At 31.1% G+C, this 18,093-nt stretch overlaps 1 protein-coding gene across 5 annotated transcripts in view; it reads left to right on the forward strand.

Annotated features, from left to right (window-relative positions):
* The window catches only part of alpha-Catr (alpha-catenin related), a 71,280-nt gene that overhangs the window by 38,505 nt on the left and 14,682 nt on the right, over positions 1 to 18,093 (forward strand). For all 5 annotated transcript variants that reach the window (XR_014982173.1, XM_035867125.2, XM_035867123.2 and 2 more), the window contains 3 exons: positions 7,585 to 7,774; positions 16,251 to 16,528; positions 16,948 to 17,190. Coding sequence is in view for 4 of the 5 variants with exons in the window: in XM_035867125.2 (XP_035723018.1) it covers positions 7,585 to 7,774; positions 16,251 to 16,528; positions 16,948 to 17,190 (711 nt within the window). In the remaining variant the exon portion in view is untranslated. The remainder of the gene's footprint in view (positions 1 to 7,584; positions 7,775 to 16,250; positions 16,529 to 16,947; positions 17,191 to 18,093) is intronic.

Raw genomic sequence — 18,093 nt, forward strand, 5'->3', positions numbered from 1 at the left:
AAAAATATTAAAAATGTTTTGTCGTCGACGAAAAAAAAAGAAAATAGAATAAAAGAAAAAGAAAAAAAGATTATATAAAATTGATAGTCGATGGGATTTTTATCAATGAAATATTGTTACTGTTTTCACATTTTCGAAACGAAAGAGGAAAATAAGGGAGAAGCGTAATCGTGCTTTCGATCAAACAACCATGATCTAGAAAGAAAAGAGGGGAGAGAGACAGAGAGAGAGAGAGAGAGAGAGAGAGAGAAATTGTAGTCCCCCCCTCTTAAAAATCGTGGGAGAACGATTTCGTTATCGTCATAAATTTTTCTTTATTTCGCGACGTCGCCCCCAGGATCTTGCATACTCTTTTTTCTTTTTTTTTTCCCCTCTTATTCATTCCACGGTTCAAGTTCTTTCTTTCTTTTTCTTTTCTTTTTTTTTTTTTTTTGTTATAAACATCTTTCGAATTCGGGAGTACAAAGCATAAAGAAAGTATTTTTAAAACGATGTTTTTATTTTTCCCACCGTTCGCTTGAAATCCATGCAGATCAATCTTTCTTCTATATTTTTCACATAGATATGTTTTATTTATTTATTTGTTTATTTGTTTATACCGTAGAATGTAATATATATATATATATATTTATGCAAATTTTTATGTATGTATTATATGCAGTATACCAGTGGATCATTAAATGTTGTTTTAATCATTAAGAAACGTTACATCACATTCGAATATTAATGCATAACAGCGTACACATTTGCTTGCATGTTTAGTTCAAACATCAATAAGGATTAGAAGGGTTGCCTATATAAATATTGTTTGTCGTGCCTTCGGGCTAGTTGTCTGTCGATACTGAACAAGTAAACGTCTCTTCGTTTCATATTATTACTTTACGCAGTATATACTAGAAACCTTTTTTTACTCAAAGCTTTGACGTACGAGGTAACTAGAGCTTTTTTCTTTTTTAACTATTTCATCATAGATCATATATATATATATATATATATATATATATATATATATATTTATATATATTGTATAGCTTCCCTTCTATATATTCCTAACAACTAACTCTGACATAACATCACCATTATTTCCCGTATATCATGATAAAAACGAGCAAAACAATATCTTAGGTGATTTAAAAGAAAAAAAAAAAAAAAAAAAGAGAAAGAAAAATCAACTGCTCCTCGTTTCAAAATTTCTTGAAACAATATTTTCGTAAAAAAAAAAGAAAAAAAAAAATAAAAAAAAGAAGGAAAAGGAAAAAGAAAAAGTCATAACCTGACAATCTTTTACAATCTGAGAAAGATAAAAGATAGTTAGCCTTTTTTTAAAGTCTTTTCAAAGTTACTCAGATTTTTATTTATTTCTTTTTTTCTTTTTTTTTTTTTTTTTTTTTTTTTTTTTTTTTTAATCTATGATCCCTATGATCCCTTAGTTATCATTTATTATCTTAATTATTTCACATACATATATTATAAAAGTTTCAATTTATATTTTAATACACAATAATAACGTCATGCCACGTAATTATTTAAATGATTATAGTCTCTTTGATATTTCGATCGAAGATAAATCTTCCCCCCCTATTTAAATGGTCTCCTATACCTTGTTTATCTTTTTCTTTTTCCTTTTTCTTCTTTTTTTGCTTTCGTTTTTTTCCCTTCCCTAAGATCGAAATTTTTATCTGAACTTGTAAGGACATACATACCGTCCTTTTGTCGTTTACGATAAAGACCGAACTCTTCTTTCGTGGCATATCTATGGAATCGTTTGAAATCCAATCACGGATAAACGGATTACGTTAATCCGTTCGGCTGTTGTATCCTTTGTTTATATAGTAACGTCGTTATAACCGAAACGTGGCACGATGCAATAGCACCTATCTCTCTCTCTCTTTCTCTCTCACTCTCTCACTCTCTTTCTCTCTTTCTCTCTCTTTCTCTCTCTTTCTCTCTCTTTCTCTCTTTCACTTACCACCTTCAATCACGTCCTTCAGAGAATTAGCATTTCCTGCAACCTAATCGAATAGACTCACTTTTCTCCTCCTTCTCCTCTTCTTCCTCCTCCTTCTTCTTCTTTTTTTTCTCCTTTTTTCCCTCCTCCTCCTTCTCCTCCTTCTTCTTCTTCTTCTTACTTTTTCTTTGAATAATTTAAGATTAATAGTATCTCTCGAAATGGCAGAGCACTTTGACGAAGCTCATCTCTCAACATTTTTTATTATATTTATTTTCGAAGTATGCCAACGTAATAAGGATATATACTCTTAAACACTTTTCTATAGTCTCTTACTTGAGTCAACTTATAGGATTAAAAATGAAATATTATTTTACGTTACACGCGTATTACGTATCGTCAATATCTATTCGGATGAAACATTATTTCCAAGGAAACCAATGAAAATTTAACAAATATTACTTAAATCGTGTTTATACGTAATAATAAAATTTTTCACGATTCGATCTTTCTCTATTGCATTTCGAAGAAGAAAGAAACTAAGGAAAGAAAGGAAAGAAAATGAAAAAGAAAAAGGTTAAAGTATTCTATACAACGAAACTATTCAACGTCGAAAGTATAGTGAAAGAATAAGAGGATTCAAAACTAGCAACGAGTAAAAATATGAGGAAGAACAGATGAGAGTGAGAGAGAAAGAGAGAGAGATAGAGACAGAACGAGAGAAGAGAGAGAGAGAGAACGTATATCTTTAATAGAAATTTTTGTTCCAATATTCAAGAAGAAAATATTTTAGAACGTGCTGGATAGTTCTCTTTCTCTCTCCCCTATACCCCCTCTCTCTCTCTCTCTCTTTCTCTCTTTCTCTCTCTCTTTCTCTCTTTTTCTTTCTCTTTTTCTTTTTTTTCATCGCATCGAAAAATGTCCAGCGGGCATTCTGGAATACATTCTTCACGGGGATATTCGTCTCGGCAACGCAATGCGACCATAGAAATTTTCGTCTTTTTTTTGCTTTTTTTTCTTTTTTTTTCCTTTCCATTTCTTTCCTCTTTTTTTCCTTCTCTTTTTCTCTTAAGGCTCGCCTACGTTTCTGCCCCTTTTTCCAAAAAAGACGCAGATCATTCGCTTTTTTTTCTTTTCTTTCTTTGTTACTTTTATTTCGTTTTCTTTTTTACTTTCCTTTCCTTCTTTTCTTCTTTTCTTTTGTTTTCTTTTTTCTTTTTTCTTCCTTTTTTTTTTTCACGAAGTAATTATCATAACGTCGAAGAAGAAACATCTAAATGTCTGTTCGCGTTGTTGAAACATTGATTTTGAGCAACAGAATTAAGAAATTGTTCTCTTTTTTCTTTTTCTTCTTCTTCTTTTTTTCTTTTTTCTCCTTTTCTTTTTTCTATACATTTCAATACTTATCGAGTTTAGTGGAATCAATGGAATCAAAAAATTGACCTCCTTTACGATCATACAAATCTTGCAATTAGCTGAGAGAAACAAAAATTAAAAATGGAAGAACGAGTTAGCAAGAGAGAAAGGAAATGAGAAAAAGAGACAGATAAAGAGAGAGAGAGAGAGAGAGAGAGAGAGAGAGAAAGAGAGAGAGAGAGAGAGAATGAGAGTGAGTAAGACGGAAAGGAAGGTGGTAGCAGCTTGGTTAGATGAGAGAACGAACGTGTTGTATTTTTTGGATTTTGTGGGCAGAGACAAAGATAGAGATAGATAGATAGATAGATAGATAGAGAAAGAGAGAGAGAGAGAGAGAGAGAGAGAATCTTCATTGCTATGCATATAATCCAACCATAGTTGCTGTCTCTCTCTCCCTCTCTTTCCTACTCACCCCATTCACCCGATTCATACCACCCTGTCCCTCTCCCACAGCACGGCCTTTACTCTTCACGAGTCCTTAATTAACGCAAAGCCTGAATATTCATCCCATACCCACAGGATTCGACGATGACCATCGGCTTTTCTCAACGCAAATTGAAGCCCTTTTAACAAAGAATCAAAAGCCGGAAGGCATCAGCCAACGAAAGTACGGCCAATTGACTTTTCACCCGAGTGTTTGCACGATTTTAGATTTCATTGCTCCGAGCGATTTCGACGATTTCAATTTCTGTTAGAACGACGATAACATGTTAGATAATGTTTTTCAAGTTTCTTTTATTTTTTTTTCTTTTTTTTTGTTGTTTTTTTTTGTCTTGAAGCTACCCCTCGCACTCCAACCCCATCTTTCTTTAAAGGGAGATACACAGCAGGTGCAATATCTTCATCCTAAGAAAATGTGCACGTAACTGTGGCATATCCATTACTTTTGTAAATGGATAAAACTATAGTTGTATAGTATAACGATGGGGAAAATACATACGTATATATATATATATATATATATATATATATATATATATATATATGTATGTATACACATGTTATTATATATTTACGCAAATTAAATTTTGTATTGATAAACCATATATACAGGATGGTATCGAAAGGTTTGACCCATTATTTTTAGGAACATATAAAGAGAGATACAGTTTTTTTGAACAGTTTTTTAATTCTGTTTTTACTTTTTTTATTATCTTTTTTAATCCACAGTGCTCTCTCTCTCTCTCTCTCTGTCTCTCTCTTTTTCTCTCTCTCTCTGTTTAAAAGTTTTTATCGCTTACTCTCACTTTGAGAGTCATTGATGTAAAGAGTATTGTAAATAATTGTCCCGTTTTTTTTTGTCCACAAAAATATGAGAATGAAACGTTGCATTCTTCGGCGTTCTACTTTTTTGTTTTCTTTTTTTCTTCCTATTTTATTTTTATTTTCACTTTTATTTTTTTTTTTTTGTTTTTTTTTTCTTTTTCTTTTTAAAAAAAATTTATCTTAAACGATTACGATACGATATAATATGTATTTAGGTCAGATAAGGGTGTATGCGATTTGAAACTCCGAATGATTTGTTTTCCATTGTAATGCCAAGCCGTTCTAACTTTTCATAAGAAAAAACTTTCGTATATTCTTTTATTTATCTTTTTCTTTAAGCAATGCGGCTGATTGTAATGGTTTGCGTAGACCAAAAGTAAGATTAATGCCAGTTTTCTTCCTTCTTCTTCATTTCTTTTTTTTACGAACATCTCTCTCTCTCTCTCTCTCTCTATTTCTTTCTTTGTCTTTTTCTTTCTTTTTCACGATATACATATAATCATAAATTTGAATTCTTATGAAAAAGAACGATTAAGTCGCGAACAATGACACACACGTTGTTTCACATATTTAACAATATTATTCGATGAATTCATTCTTACAGACTAATATTATCTAATGGATAAAAATTGTAATTGACGAGTAATGTAATATTATCGAATCTTATTAAATTTTATTATATCAAATTATATTATATCAGTAATAATATTATAAATCATGACAATTATCAGAAAGAGAGAGAGAGAGAGAGAGAGAGAGAGAGAGAGAGAGAGAGAGAGAGAGTCATAATTAAATCTGTAAATAATTTTTAAAATATTAAATGGTAGGAGTTCGATGAACGATTTAAAACGAAAGAAAAAAGATATAGCGAAGAAAGTAAAAATGTAAAAAAAGAAGAATCTTTGGAATTTTTCTTCTAGGACATGTTAACACACATATATATATATATATATACATACATACATATGTACGAATAGAAAACTCGCATTCGTTCGGTAGAGTCTCTCGGCATTCATCTGGTAAAACAATAGCTTTGGGTCCGCACCTTTTCGTGCCTCTTTCCATCTGCTGACTTTTCTTTCTCTCGTACTCTCATTCGTTCTAGTATTTCTCTCTCTCTCGTACTCTCATTCGTTCTAGTATTTCTCTCTCTCTCTCTCTCTTTCTCTCTCTCTCTCTCTCTCTCTTTCTCTCTCTCTCTTTCTCTCTCTCTCTCTCTCTCTCTTTCACTCTACTATTCACGTCGTAGAGAAGAATCGTCTGAAAGAGGCAGCACCCGAATGCATTGTCTAATTGTATGGAAAATGCATCGTATATGCGTCGTGAATTTCACAGGCAGACTCCTAATGGTGTTACATGGTAACTATAGTAACATAACGTTATGCCCCGAGTCAGTAAGTGAGAGAGAGGGAGAGAGAGAGAGAGAGAGTGATGAAGAGATGAAGTGGGAAAGAAAGAAAAGGAAAGAGGAACAAAAAGACAGAGAGATAGATAAATAGATAGATAGATAGAGAGAGAGAGAGAAAGAGAGAGAGTGAGAGAGAGAGAGAGAGAGAGAATGTTAATTGAAGCAAGCACAGTGACTTGTAATTTTTATATTACAGATATACACATATACAGATATACAGATATACGAGTGATATCAAATGATATTTAGAGAGATGTAGAGAAATATATATATATATATATATATATATATATATATATATATTGACATGTATTGAATTAATATAATTAATGTTTTTATTTCATTTTTATTTCTTTAATATTTTTTATTCTTAATAATTAATTAATTAACGTTAATTAAACAGGTGAAAGTATAAATATAATTAGAATTTTTATTATTTATAATATATATATATATATATATATGGAATCTTCGTTTTTTCCTTTTCAAACAAAATACGTTTATATTATGGGGGACCGGAAAGTAATGTCGCTTTTTTAAATTAAATTCAAACAAATAAATTTTTAACAAGTTTTTATTTTTAATTACAATCAAATATCGACATGCGCAGAAGCGACATTACTTTCCGGTCCCCCTAATATGTTATGTCATTTAAGATGTGAACGTCTTATCTAAGAGAGTACTCTTGTAACGGACACGATGACGATAACAAGGAGAACATGACGACGCAATTTTTCTTTATGATCTGTGCATGCAAAGTACTTATGTAGAAAATAACGTTGGGTTAGATGACTATGGAATTCATTATCTCGAACTTGTTCGTTCGTTCGTTCATTCGTTCGTTCGTTCATTCGTTCGTTCGTTCGTTCGTTCGTTTGTTCATTCATTGTAGACCACTTCTCGTAGTCGCATAGAAAGTAATTTTATCGTTAATTAAATATTAATGTTAATTACTCATAATAAGCGTACCTTTGTTAGTTCTTCGTTTTGATTTAACATAATATATTTATGTAAATCACAGTTTTTTGCATTTCATTATAATTATATGATGATTACACATACACACACACACACACACACATACTATGTATATACATTAAAACATAATAATAGTACGTACTATTATTATGTTTACGTACAATATAATTATTTTCTCTTTTCTTTTTCTGTTTTTCTTTTTCTTTTTTTTTTTTTTGTTTCTTTTAATCTTTTTTTTTGTCTTTTCCTTTTGTCATCTCCATAAAAGGCACAAAAATACTATACAGATATATTATAAAATTTTTATATCACATTCATTAATCATACTCATTCTATGATCAAATATCGTAAGATTCATTAATCATACCTATTGGCAATATAAATCGTATATTCGATATGAATAGAGAATATTAATTTTTTTGTTTGCGATAGAGAAAAGGGAAGAAAAAATTTGTAAAAAATTAAAACATTCATCTTTTTCTTTTTTTTTTTCTTTAATAAATCAAACAAATTCTAAGAGAGATCTTATTCTTCTTTTTTTTTTTTGATATTTTTCTTTCTTTTGCAGATTTCTACGCTAGTGTCGCACAGAGAACGGCCGCTATGTTCCGACCGGAGTCTTCGTGCTGTCGCGAGGGTTGGACAGGCGGTAAATTTGGCGGTCGAAAGGTTCGTCACCGTTGGCGAGACAATCGCCGACGACAATCCCGAGATCAAACAGGACATGTACGAGGCTTGCAAAGAGGCCCGAGTCGCTGGTAAGTTTAAAAGTTTAATCGAGAGAGAAAGGAATCAAAAAAAAAAAAAAAAGAAAAAAAAAGGAAGAAGGGAAAGGAAGGAAAGAAAAAAGGAACGGAATAAAAACAAAAACAAAAACAAAAAAAAAAAAGAAAAAGAAGAAAGAAAGAAGCAGAACACGAAAATTCAATTCGAAATTATAAAGGCAAATGTTTTCTGTATTTCATTTATTTATTATATTTTTTGTACATCATCTTTACGGAATATCTTGATCGTTTTACAAAAGGAATCAAAAGAATTTTTTACAATGGCACTCGTCGACCAAACTTGGAAAATTGATTCTTAAACTCTCAAAAGATGTTCTCTCGTATACAATAAAATCACAATATACGCGATTTCGTTAGAAAAATAGAAAGGGCAGAGAGAGAGAGAGAGAGAGAGAGAGAGAGAGAGAGAGAGAGAGAGAGAGAGAGATAGGAAGGGAAGGGAAGGAAGGAACCTTTCGCGTTTGTCATGTTTAGTTCTTTCATATTTTCTTTTTTTTCTTTTTCTGTCTTTTTCTTTTTTTCTTTTTCTTTTCTTTTCTTTTTATTCCACAGAAATAGAGAGTCTACATAACGTGGGAAATAAAGCATTGAAGAAAGAGGGTTGACGATGGAATAGAATGTGTCGGAATAGAAAAATAGATAAAAGAAATGAAAGAGAAAGAGAATAAGAAGAAGAAGAAGAAGAAGAAGAAGAAGAAGAGTTAGTGATTGAAGGTAGTTCGGTAGAAACATGTACATGTCTACATAGGTATATTATATGTGTACATAAAGAACGATTTAAAAAAAAAAAAAAAAGAAAGAAAAGAAATAGTAAAGAAAAGAAAACACTCGAGGCAATTCAAAGGGCTGTTTGTCGTTAAATATGTTACTTTTTTTTTTTCTGTCATACGAAGTTGAAAATGCATATTGTCGAGAGAAGCATTGATATCCTCTCATCTTGTCTCTCTCTCTCTCTCTTTCTTTCTTTCTTTCTTTCTTTCCGTCTCTGTTCTCACACCATTGAAAAATAAAAAGAAAATGGAGAAAAAGTAGTAGAAGAAGTAAAAAAGTAAAAGAAGTAGAAGTAGAAGTAGAAGAACAAGACGAAGAACTAGTCTTTGTGCTTTTAAGAAGTTTACTAAAACGCATTTTGCAACTTTCTGAGAAACTACTTGAAAAAGTTGAAGGACAGAGCCAATAAGCCTTCGATAGGTTCGAAGGGAGAATATTCGGAAAGTGCATCCTAACGTCCTTTGGGTCATTGTAAAAGGTTTCTTTAAGTTATATGGTCTTCTCGTTAACGGGGTGAAGAAAAAACAAATTAAAAAGAAACTAATTTCATTTCGTGTTCAATGAAATTCTCTCTCTTTCTCTCTCTCTCTCTTTTTCTCTTTCTCTCTCTCTCTCTCTCTCTCTCTCTTTCTCTCTCTCTCTCTTTCTCTCTCTCTCTCTCTCTCCTCTTTCTTTTCCTCTTATTTTATAGGTAATTTATAAAAGCGAATTTTTCAATTTTCTTCGATTTAATCGACGCATCATAAATCATTATTTGTCGGTTTCTTTTTTTCTTTTCTTTCTTTTCTTTTTTCTTTTTTTCTTTTTTTTTTTAATCAAATCTCTTCTAATAGAAAAATATCAAAAGGGAAGAGAAAAAATATATATATATATCTAACATGTCTATAGTAGATATACGAATGTTTAGAAATCACGAAAGATGATCTCTTTCTCTCTCTCTCTCTCTCTCTCTCTCTCTCTCTCTCTTTCCGTGTGGAATCAGAATTTAGGTTGGGTAATCTAATTTACAATGCGCCGTTTATCTTCCTTTGAAATCGACAGAAAATCCACCGAGCCTTGCTCGTTTGTGTGTGTGCGCGTTCGCCCACTGAGGGAGATTCATCCCTTGTCTCTTACTATCTTCCTCTCTCTCTCTCTCTGTCTCTCTCTCTATCTCTCTCTCTCTCTCTGTCTCTCTTTGTTTTTGTCTCTCTCTGGCTTTCGTTTTCTCGATAAGCAGAGAAGCCAGGCTCTCCCTATCGAAACGTGTATCCTCGAATATCTGCATTGCCACGTTTAAGGACTTCGATTTTTTTCTTTCTCATCTTATTCCACTCGAAAAGAAAAAGACATACATACATACATGCATGCATACATACATACATACATATTTACTTACATAAAATATATACCCGAATGGGAATGATAAAAAAAAAAAAAAAAAAAAAAAAGAAGAAAAAAAGAAAAAAAAAATGAAAAAAAGAAAAAAAGAAAAACTAATGTGAATTTTCATCGCGATAAATGTCCTCACCTTCTTATAATTCTCTTTTCCCCATTCAGAACGAGTTTTATCTTTCCCTTGAGTGTCCTCCTTTTTAATACCAAACGATCGTTTAAGCTCGCCTTTCCTGCATTTAATCGAGTCTTGTGTATCTGACGGGATACTAAGGGCAACGGAAGAAAAAAAAAGAGCAAAAGAGAGAGAGAGAGAGAGAGAGAGAGAGAAAGAAAGAAGGAAAGATACGGACTAAGAAATGTAGAAAGAAAATTGTGTTCTTCTTTTTTCGTTTTTATTTCTTCTTTCTTCTTCACTTCCTTCTACGTTCTCTTCTTCTTCTTCATCTTCTTCATTTACTGGACGGTCCAAGTGAAAGAAAAGTTGCACGTGATGTCCGAAGGGGATAAAATCTAGCTATAACGTATCTTAACTCGTCGGGATATATATATATATATATATATATATATATATATATAAATATATTTTTGGCAAACGATCGTATTTTTCTTCCTTTCTTCTACTTTTATCATTTTTTCTATCTCACTATCTATCTCTGTTTCTCTTTCTCTCTCTCTCTCATATTTCTTTCATTTATTTCTTTCGCTCCTTAATGTGGCACCGTTTCAAACGCTTAACATTAGAAGATAGCGTCAGTGTCGAGGGGACTGGTCCAGGGGGAGAAAGATGAGAGGACGGTAGTAGCAAAAGAGTTAAGTGCTGCAGTATAAATTTCATAGAAAGAAAATACGAATAGAAATGCATCGTCGATTAAATAAGCGTGAAAATATCGAGAACGATGAAATAAGAGGACTCTTTACTTGGCGCGAGTTAAATCGAAATTAATTACAATTCTGAAATATAATTTAAGTCTCGATTCTTTTCTATATGTATATATAAATATATATATATATATATAAATATATATATATATATATATATATATATATATATTCTCTTTCTGTTTTCGTCGTTATTATCAATCTACATCTACGATGAGAATTTATCTCTCACTCGAGATCAGAATCCTCAAGCACATAGCAAAGGAGAGACGAGGAGGTTGAAAAAAACGATGAAGAAGCTTTTTCTTCTCCTCCTTCTTCTCCTCCACCACCTCCTCCTCTCCCTCTACCTTCTCTTCCTCCTATTTTCTTTCTCCTTTTAACAGCTACCATACCCTCGTTTCTTTTCTCTTTCTTAGTTCTCTCTCTCTCTCTCTCTCTTTCTTTTTCTCTACGTCTCTCTCTCTCTCCCTCTCTCTCTTTCTCTTTCTCTTTCACTCCTTTTCCGCGAGAGCTGTGTCATCGTCCACCAACGAAGAAATGCATCGACCAAACCGTCGAAGTGTAATTTCTTCGACACAGTCTGTGTGTACCCTCTCGATCGAGAGAGAGTACTCGACTATTTTTATCCCACCGGTCTACCTTTTAAGATCAGGTCAAGTCAACGTGCAAAACATTTATTAACCCCAAAGCTTTTTCTAACGAACTACGATATGCGTATATATATATATATATATATATATATATATATAATATATATAGGTATGTATATGTTAGATTCGATCGTGAAGTATATATATGCATATATATATATATATATATATATATTGAACACAACCGAATTTCAAGGATATTGGAACGTGAAAATTCGTGCCTTCTATGAGTAAGAAAGAAAGAGAAAGAAAAAAAAGGAGAGAGAGAGAGAGAGAGAGAAGGAGAGAAATTTGTGATATTTCAATAAAAAGAGGAATTATCAGAATAGAAATAATTAATTTATTAATTATGAAAATGTATAATATTTATAAATCGATTTAGTAAATCATTAATATCACGAAACAATCTGATTTAATCGCATATTTATGAATTTATTAATGATGACAATTGAATTTATACACACCTACATACATACATACATATATATATATAATACTTAGGTACACGTATATGTACATAGTTATGTGTGTATGTGGCATGGAATTGTGGAATTTCAATGCACGAATCGTCTGAATCGGCTAATTGAATTAATCCTTAAAGAATGTGAACGACGCGGTCGGATGTATTGAGCATTCAGTCAATATATGTGGCGAATATTAAATATATATATATATATTTAATATATATATATTTAATATATATATATATTTAATATATATATATTTAATATATATATATTTAATATATATATATTTAATATATATATATTTAATATATATATATATATATATATATATATATATATGTAGCGAATATTAAACAGTCCATATGTAACATAGTGCATTCGCAATAAACCGATTATTTCGAGGACGTATCGATTAATTCGTGATTAGAAAGAATATAAAATTTTTCTGAAAGACGGAGAACACTTTTTCATATACTATTCGATGTATTATTAAAAATTTTATTTTGTTAGTATTTGGTTGGCCAATAAGTAATATTGGAATTTTTAATAATTTACATATATATATATATATTTATATATACATATATACATATATATAGTAGTATATTTTTTTGAAAAAATATTTGGTATTTAATATCCAAATAAATAACACCCATAGGTACAATTTTTTTTTCTTTTTTAATAATTGGAAGATATTCGATACCTCGTATCTAAACTCGTATCTAAATAAATGATATTATGCAGTGATTTTTCTCTTCTGTTTTTTTTTTTTTTCTTTTTTATTGGAAATGTTTTAGCATTTTATAAGTAACTAAATGAAGGAAAAATTTATATATTTAATTAGATATAAATTTTATTTATATCAAATATTATCTATTTGTTTTATTGAGAACAATTTTTCAATTTTTATATGCAAAATAAATAAACAAGCAATATTTTTTTATATCCAAAATTTTATCGATCGTAATACCTATTGGCCAATCTGATATTATTGATTGTTTTTATTATTACGTTTCTTTTTTATCTTATATTTATCTTATATTTATATTATCTTTATATATATATATGTATATATAAGACAATTATTTGGATAAAAACGATTAAATCTGAATCGTACGGATATCACGAAGAGATAAATATTTGTCGTGTTAAATACTAAATGAGATAATGTCCTGATCGATTTTTCTATTATATTTAGAAAGGAATAAAACTATAGTGTCGCGAGTGCGCAAAGTTAACGGCTTAATGACGATCGTTAACAATGGTGGAACGCTAGTGGGGAAAGGAAATTATTGATTATGCGACTCGTGGTTAGAGAGGGAACACATTCTCTTTCTTTCTCTGTCTCTTTCTCTCTCTTTCTCTTTCTCCCTCTCTCTGTCTGTCTATCTGTCTGTCTGTCTCTCTCTCTTTCTCTCTCTCTCTCTCTCTGTCCATCTCTCTTTCTTTGGTTACACGTTTCATTCATTTCATCTGTCGTTGGAAAAGGGCGTAAAAGTAGAAAGACCAAGAGAGACATTTCTATAATTTTTTTTTCTACGTTTAACGCGGTCAAGGTGTTCGCATACTTGCTCTTGATAGTACATAGGTACTTCGATCTGCATAAAGAGTTATTGGTAAGGTTTCTTTATCAAGGCAACTGAACTGATTACGTTCGTCGCTGATATCGTTTGCTGGTCGTAACGTTACGTATATTATATATATATATATATATATATATATATCATTCTTAGACTTTTCAATGTTCTTTATGCTTGTTAAAACGACGCGTTCGAATTGTTTAATAAAATTGACTCATTATGTATTTTCTTTTTTTTCTATCTTTTTTTTTTCTTCTTCTTTCATCCTTTTATCCTCATCACATATCAACGAATTTATTTAATAAAAAGTTACGTCTTTGGTATCCTAACTAATAGACGATGGTTAAACGGGTTCGTGTATATCTCGTTAGCTTCGTTTAGACGTCATCTTTCATCTCTGATTCGAACTCTATCGGATCTATCAATATATTAAATTCTTTATGGAACCTTTGATAAAGGCTTCCGTCTTGAGTAATGACTCGGAAGACCCTTTTCCCCCATTGAAGCATGGTGAATGGCTAAGGATATATATATACTGGTATATACTTCGGAATAAGAGAAGTGTACCGATCCAACCGATACATACTTCGACAGTACACGTCGTCGTCTTTTATATCCTATTTATATCGGATCATAATCGCTAACTTAATCAAGTTCTATCCTATCTTATATATTTTCTTTTCATTAAAATGATCTTCTTGAGCGAGGACAGGGGAAGGGAGTAGCAGGGCCCTTCAAAAATGTTCCCGTTAACTTTCTTCCGTTAGGAATAATTTTACGCATGAGAAATGAGGAAAGAATGAAGAAAAAATGAAAAAAGGGAAAGAAAAAGAAGAAGAAGAAGAAGAAGAAGAAGAAGGTGATTATGTCAAATAACGAGTAAAAAAGTTAAATATAGTTCCGATAACACGAGGGGGAAACAAAAATTACATTAATTTCGATAAACGATCGACAAGATGGAAACTCTCAGTGTATTCTTTAAAAAGGACTCGGCGAGCTATTATCTTTGTAAGTAGGCTACTAAAGAGAGAGAGAGAGAGAGAGACAGAGAGAGAGAGAGAGAGAGAGATAGTATGTACTTGTTACCAAGTCCTTTTTTACTTTTCTTCTCTTTGTCGATACATCGATCGTTGCCTTGAAAATCTGTCAAAACTTTTACGAAGAAAAAAGCGTTGTTGGGTAAAAGAGAAAGAAAGAGAGAAAGAGAGAAAGAGAAAAAGAGAAAAAGAGAGAGAGAGAGAGAGAGGAAGTTAGAGAGTTAGAGAGACAAGGAAAACATAGAATCGGTTGGCAAGATAAAAGACTATTAAGGCCATCGTATAGAAATATTATTTTACGATACTTCAAAAAATAGCTCGAAATTCTTTTCAATTTAAAAAGAATTAAACTCATTAAAAAAAAAAAGAAAATAAATAAATAAATAAGTAAATAAATAAACAAACCAAAATATACAAACGATGATCGTTCAGTTGTTCTTTTTTAAGAATAAAAATTAGGTTTTTCTCACGGATAACGAATAACTTTCTCCCACCCTCCTTCTCTCTCTCTCTCTCTCTTTCTCCTTTTTAACCCACTATAATGTATAATTTTTCTTTTTGTTCTAGGATATATTGTTATTGTGTTATTTTTTTTTTGTTTTTGTTTTTTGTTTTTTATTATTCTCTTTTTTAATTATGATTTTCCCTTTCATTCGTATGACTTTTAGTAGCACGGCACGTACGTTCAAAGCTTACCGTAATTGGCAAATGCTCGGCGCGTTCCGCTTGGCTTGCTCAGAGAGTAGCCCACAAATTGGCACTTCGTCGGCTAAACGTCTAATTACAAGAGCACAACGTACTCTTGATTATGCGAATTATCATTCGTGCGGGGTTTTAAAGTCTCATGAAATTCAGTCTTACTCAAAGCGTAACTGTAAAAATTGACGGCATCGTTTTTTATGATGGGGAGAAAAAGAGAAAGAATATTCGTTTTACGAATTTGATACAAGAAAAAAAAGAGAGAGAGAAAGAGAGAGAGACAAAGAGATAATGAGATATGGGATATTCACGTTCATATAATTCATTTTTCTTTCTTTTTCTATTTCAAAGGAATCTCTCTCATTTTGTAAGAAATGAAAAGAGAGAGAGAGAGAGAGAGAGAGAGAGAAAAGAAAAAAAGTATATTTCATATCATTAATATAAATCTCGATATAAAATTGAACAATTCGGATTCAATATAATATTGATAATAATTAATTTGATTAAATTGTTGGGATGAAATGTTAATATATAAACATTATCGTGTAATCTAATCGAATAAATTATCAACGGTATAAATGGAGTAAAGTTAATTTGACTGATGATTAAGGTATTAATCATTGTAAATTGGATTTCTCATTAGTTGCTCTATTTCATATCAATCTCTCAGTAATTATGAAAATACACGTAAATCAAGTTTATCAACTCGTTTAAATATGTATTTATAAAGATGTATTTATAAAGAGAGGGAGAGAGAGGGAGAGAGAGAGAGAGAGAGAGAGAGAGAGAGAGAGAGAAAGGTTAAGAGATTATAATCCATTATCAATCTTTAGCATGATTATGTATGATTAATAATATACATCGATCGATGACTTATAAAGAATTATTACGTTTCTTGAATGAAATTCTCATTATGAATCGTATCAAAGAAAATTGAAATTCATTTTGAATCTGATTAATATTACAATGATTGACGTATGTTTTAGGATCAGCGATAGAAAAATTATGCGAATGTGCTATGGAAGACAGTTTGGCAGATCGCGGCTCGGTTGTCAGAGCGGCAAGATGCCTTTTGGGTTCGGTTACGAGAGTTCTTCTTTTGGCGGACATAGTAGTGGTGAAACAATTGCTTTTAGCGAAGGACAAGGTGGCCCGTAGCCTTGGACGTCTTGAAAGCGTTTCGAATTTCACGGAATTCGTTAAAGCATTTAGCCAATTCGGCGCGGAAATGGTGGAATTGGCTCACCTCACCGGTGATCGTCAGGTACGTATTTACATATAGATTTTATTTTTTCTTTTCTTTTTTTTTATTTCATAATACGCTGCTGCTATTTTTACTACTGCTTCTTCCTCGGCGTATAGATTATTTCTTCTAAAACGATAGAAACATATTTCTAAACGTTTGAATATCGTTAGTTCTAATTAATAAATTTGTTCATTAACACGATCATTGAATATTTTAGAAATATTATATATATAAATACGTATATATTGGAAAATTTAGAAATTTTTTGAATAAAACGAATGATTAGAAATTGTCTCATTTAAAACGTAAGCACTTTTCTTTTCTTTTTTTTTTTTTCTTTTTTTCTTTGTCCTTTCCCTATTCAATATCATAGTTATTTGATTAAACGTAAATCGATCCATTCTTATTATCATTTTTCCTTCTTGATTAATTTATAGAATGACCTGAAGGACGAGAGACGAAGGGCACAAATGGCCGCTGCCCGACAAGTTTTGGAGAGAAGCACGATGATGCTACTCACATCCAGCAAAACGTGCCTGAGACATCCGGAATGTCCCTCGGCTAGAGAGAATAGGGACACAGTTTTCTGTCAAATGAGAAGAGCGATGGATCTAATACATTACGTGGTTAAGGATGGTGTCCTCGATTGTAGCGAATCTCAATCTTACCCCAATTCTCAAGTAAGAAAATTTTATCTACGTGATATTTTTCAGTCATATTTATTATTATATATATATATATATATATATATATATATCAAATTTATTTGTTATATAATTTATTAACAAATAAATCTTAATAATAATAAAGAATTAATAGATAATAATAATAATTATAAAGTTATAGACAGAGGAAGAGAGAAAGAGAGAGAGAGAGAGAGAGAGGTTGTTTTAAACAATTTTCTTCCTAATATCATTTAACATTATCATCATTTTCATCAATAATCGAGTACTTATCATTTCTTTTTTAATAATAAAGATAATTTGTAACAAGGGAAAATAATTTTTAAATCTCCTTATGTATACATATGTGTATTAGAAACGACATCGTTAAAATACTTAGTTCATTGCTTGTTACATAAATAATATATCTCTAAAGTAGTACCGTTGAGATCCATAAAGGAACGAAAAGAATCCATGGATCGTTAGAAATAATTTGTCGAAGATAGAAAAATAAGGTTTATCCAATGTCATCCTATGAAATGTGTGTTATAACTTTTTTCGTAATGTCACGAGCGAGAAAACGATTGTTTGTTTTTCGTATGTACAAAGCTCAGCCAAAAGAAATTCGACCTTTCGAAATTCTTCGGTCATGATGGCGCCGAAACTCCGACATAATTTCTTTTTCTCTCTCTTTTTCTCTCTTAAACACACACACACACACACACATATACATTATTTTTCTTTCTATTTCTTAAAAACAATGTATACATAATATATACATACGTACGTAGATGAGTATATAAGAAAAAGATAATGATATCGATTTGGAAATAAAGAAAGACACTTTTATATAGACAATAAAGATGACGCATCGTAAAAGAGCAAACGAGATGATAGTTGCAAACAAATAATATGTATATG

The sequence above is a fragment of the Vespa mandarinia genome, chromosome 5 (genome assembly GCF_050613455.1).
Source record: "Vespa mandarinia isolate Hongniang chromosome 5, ASM5061345v1, whole genome shotgun sequence".
NCBI classification, from domain to species: Eukaryota; Metazoa; Arthropoda; class Insecta; order Hymenoptera; family Vespidae; genus Vespa; species Vespa mandarinia.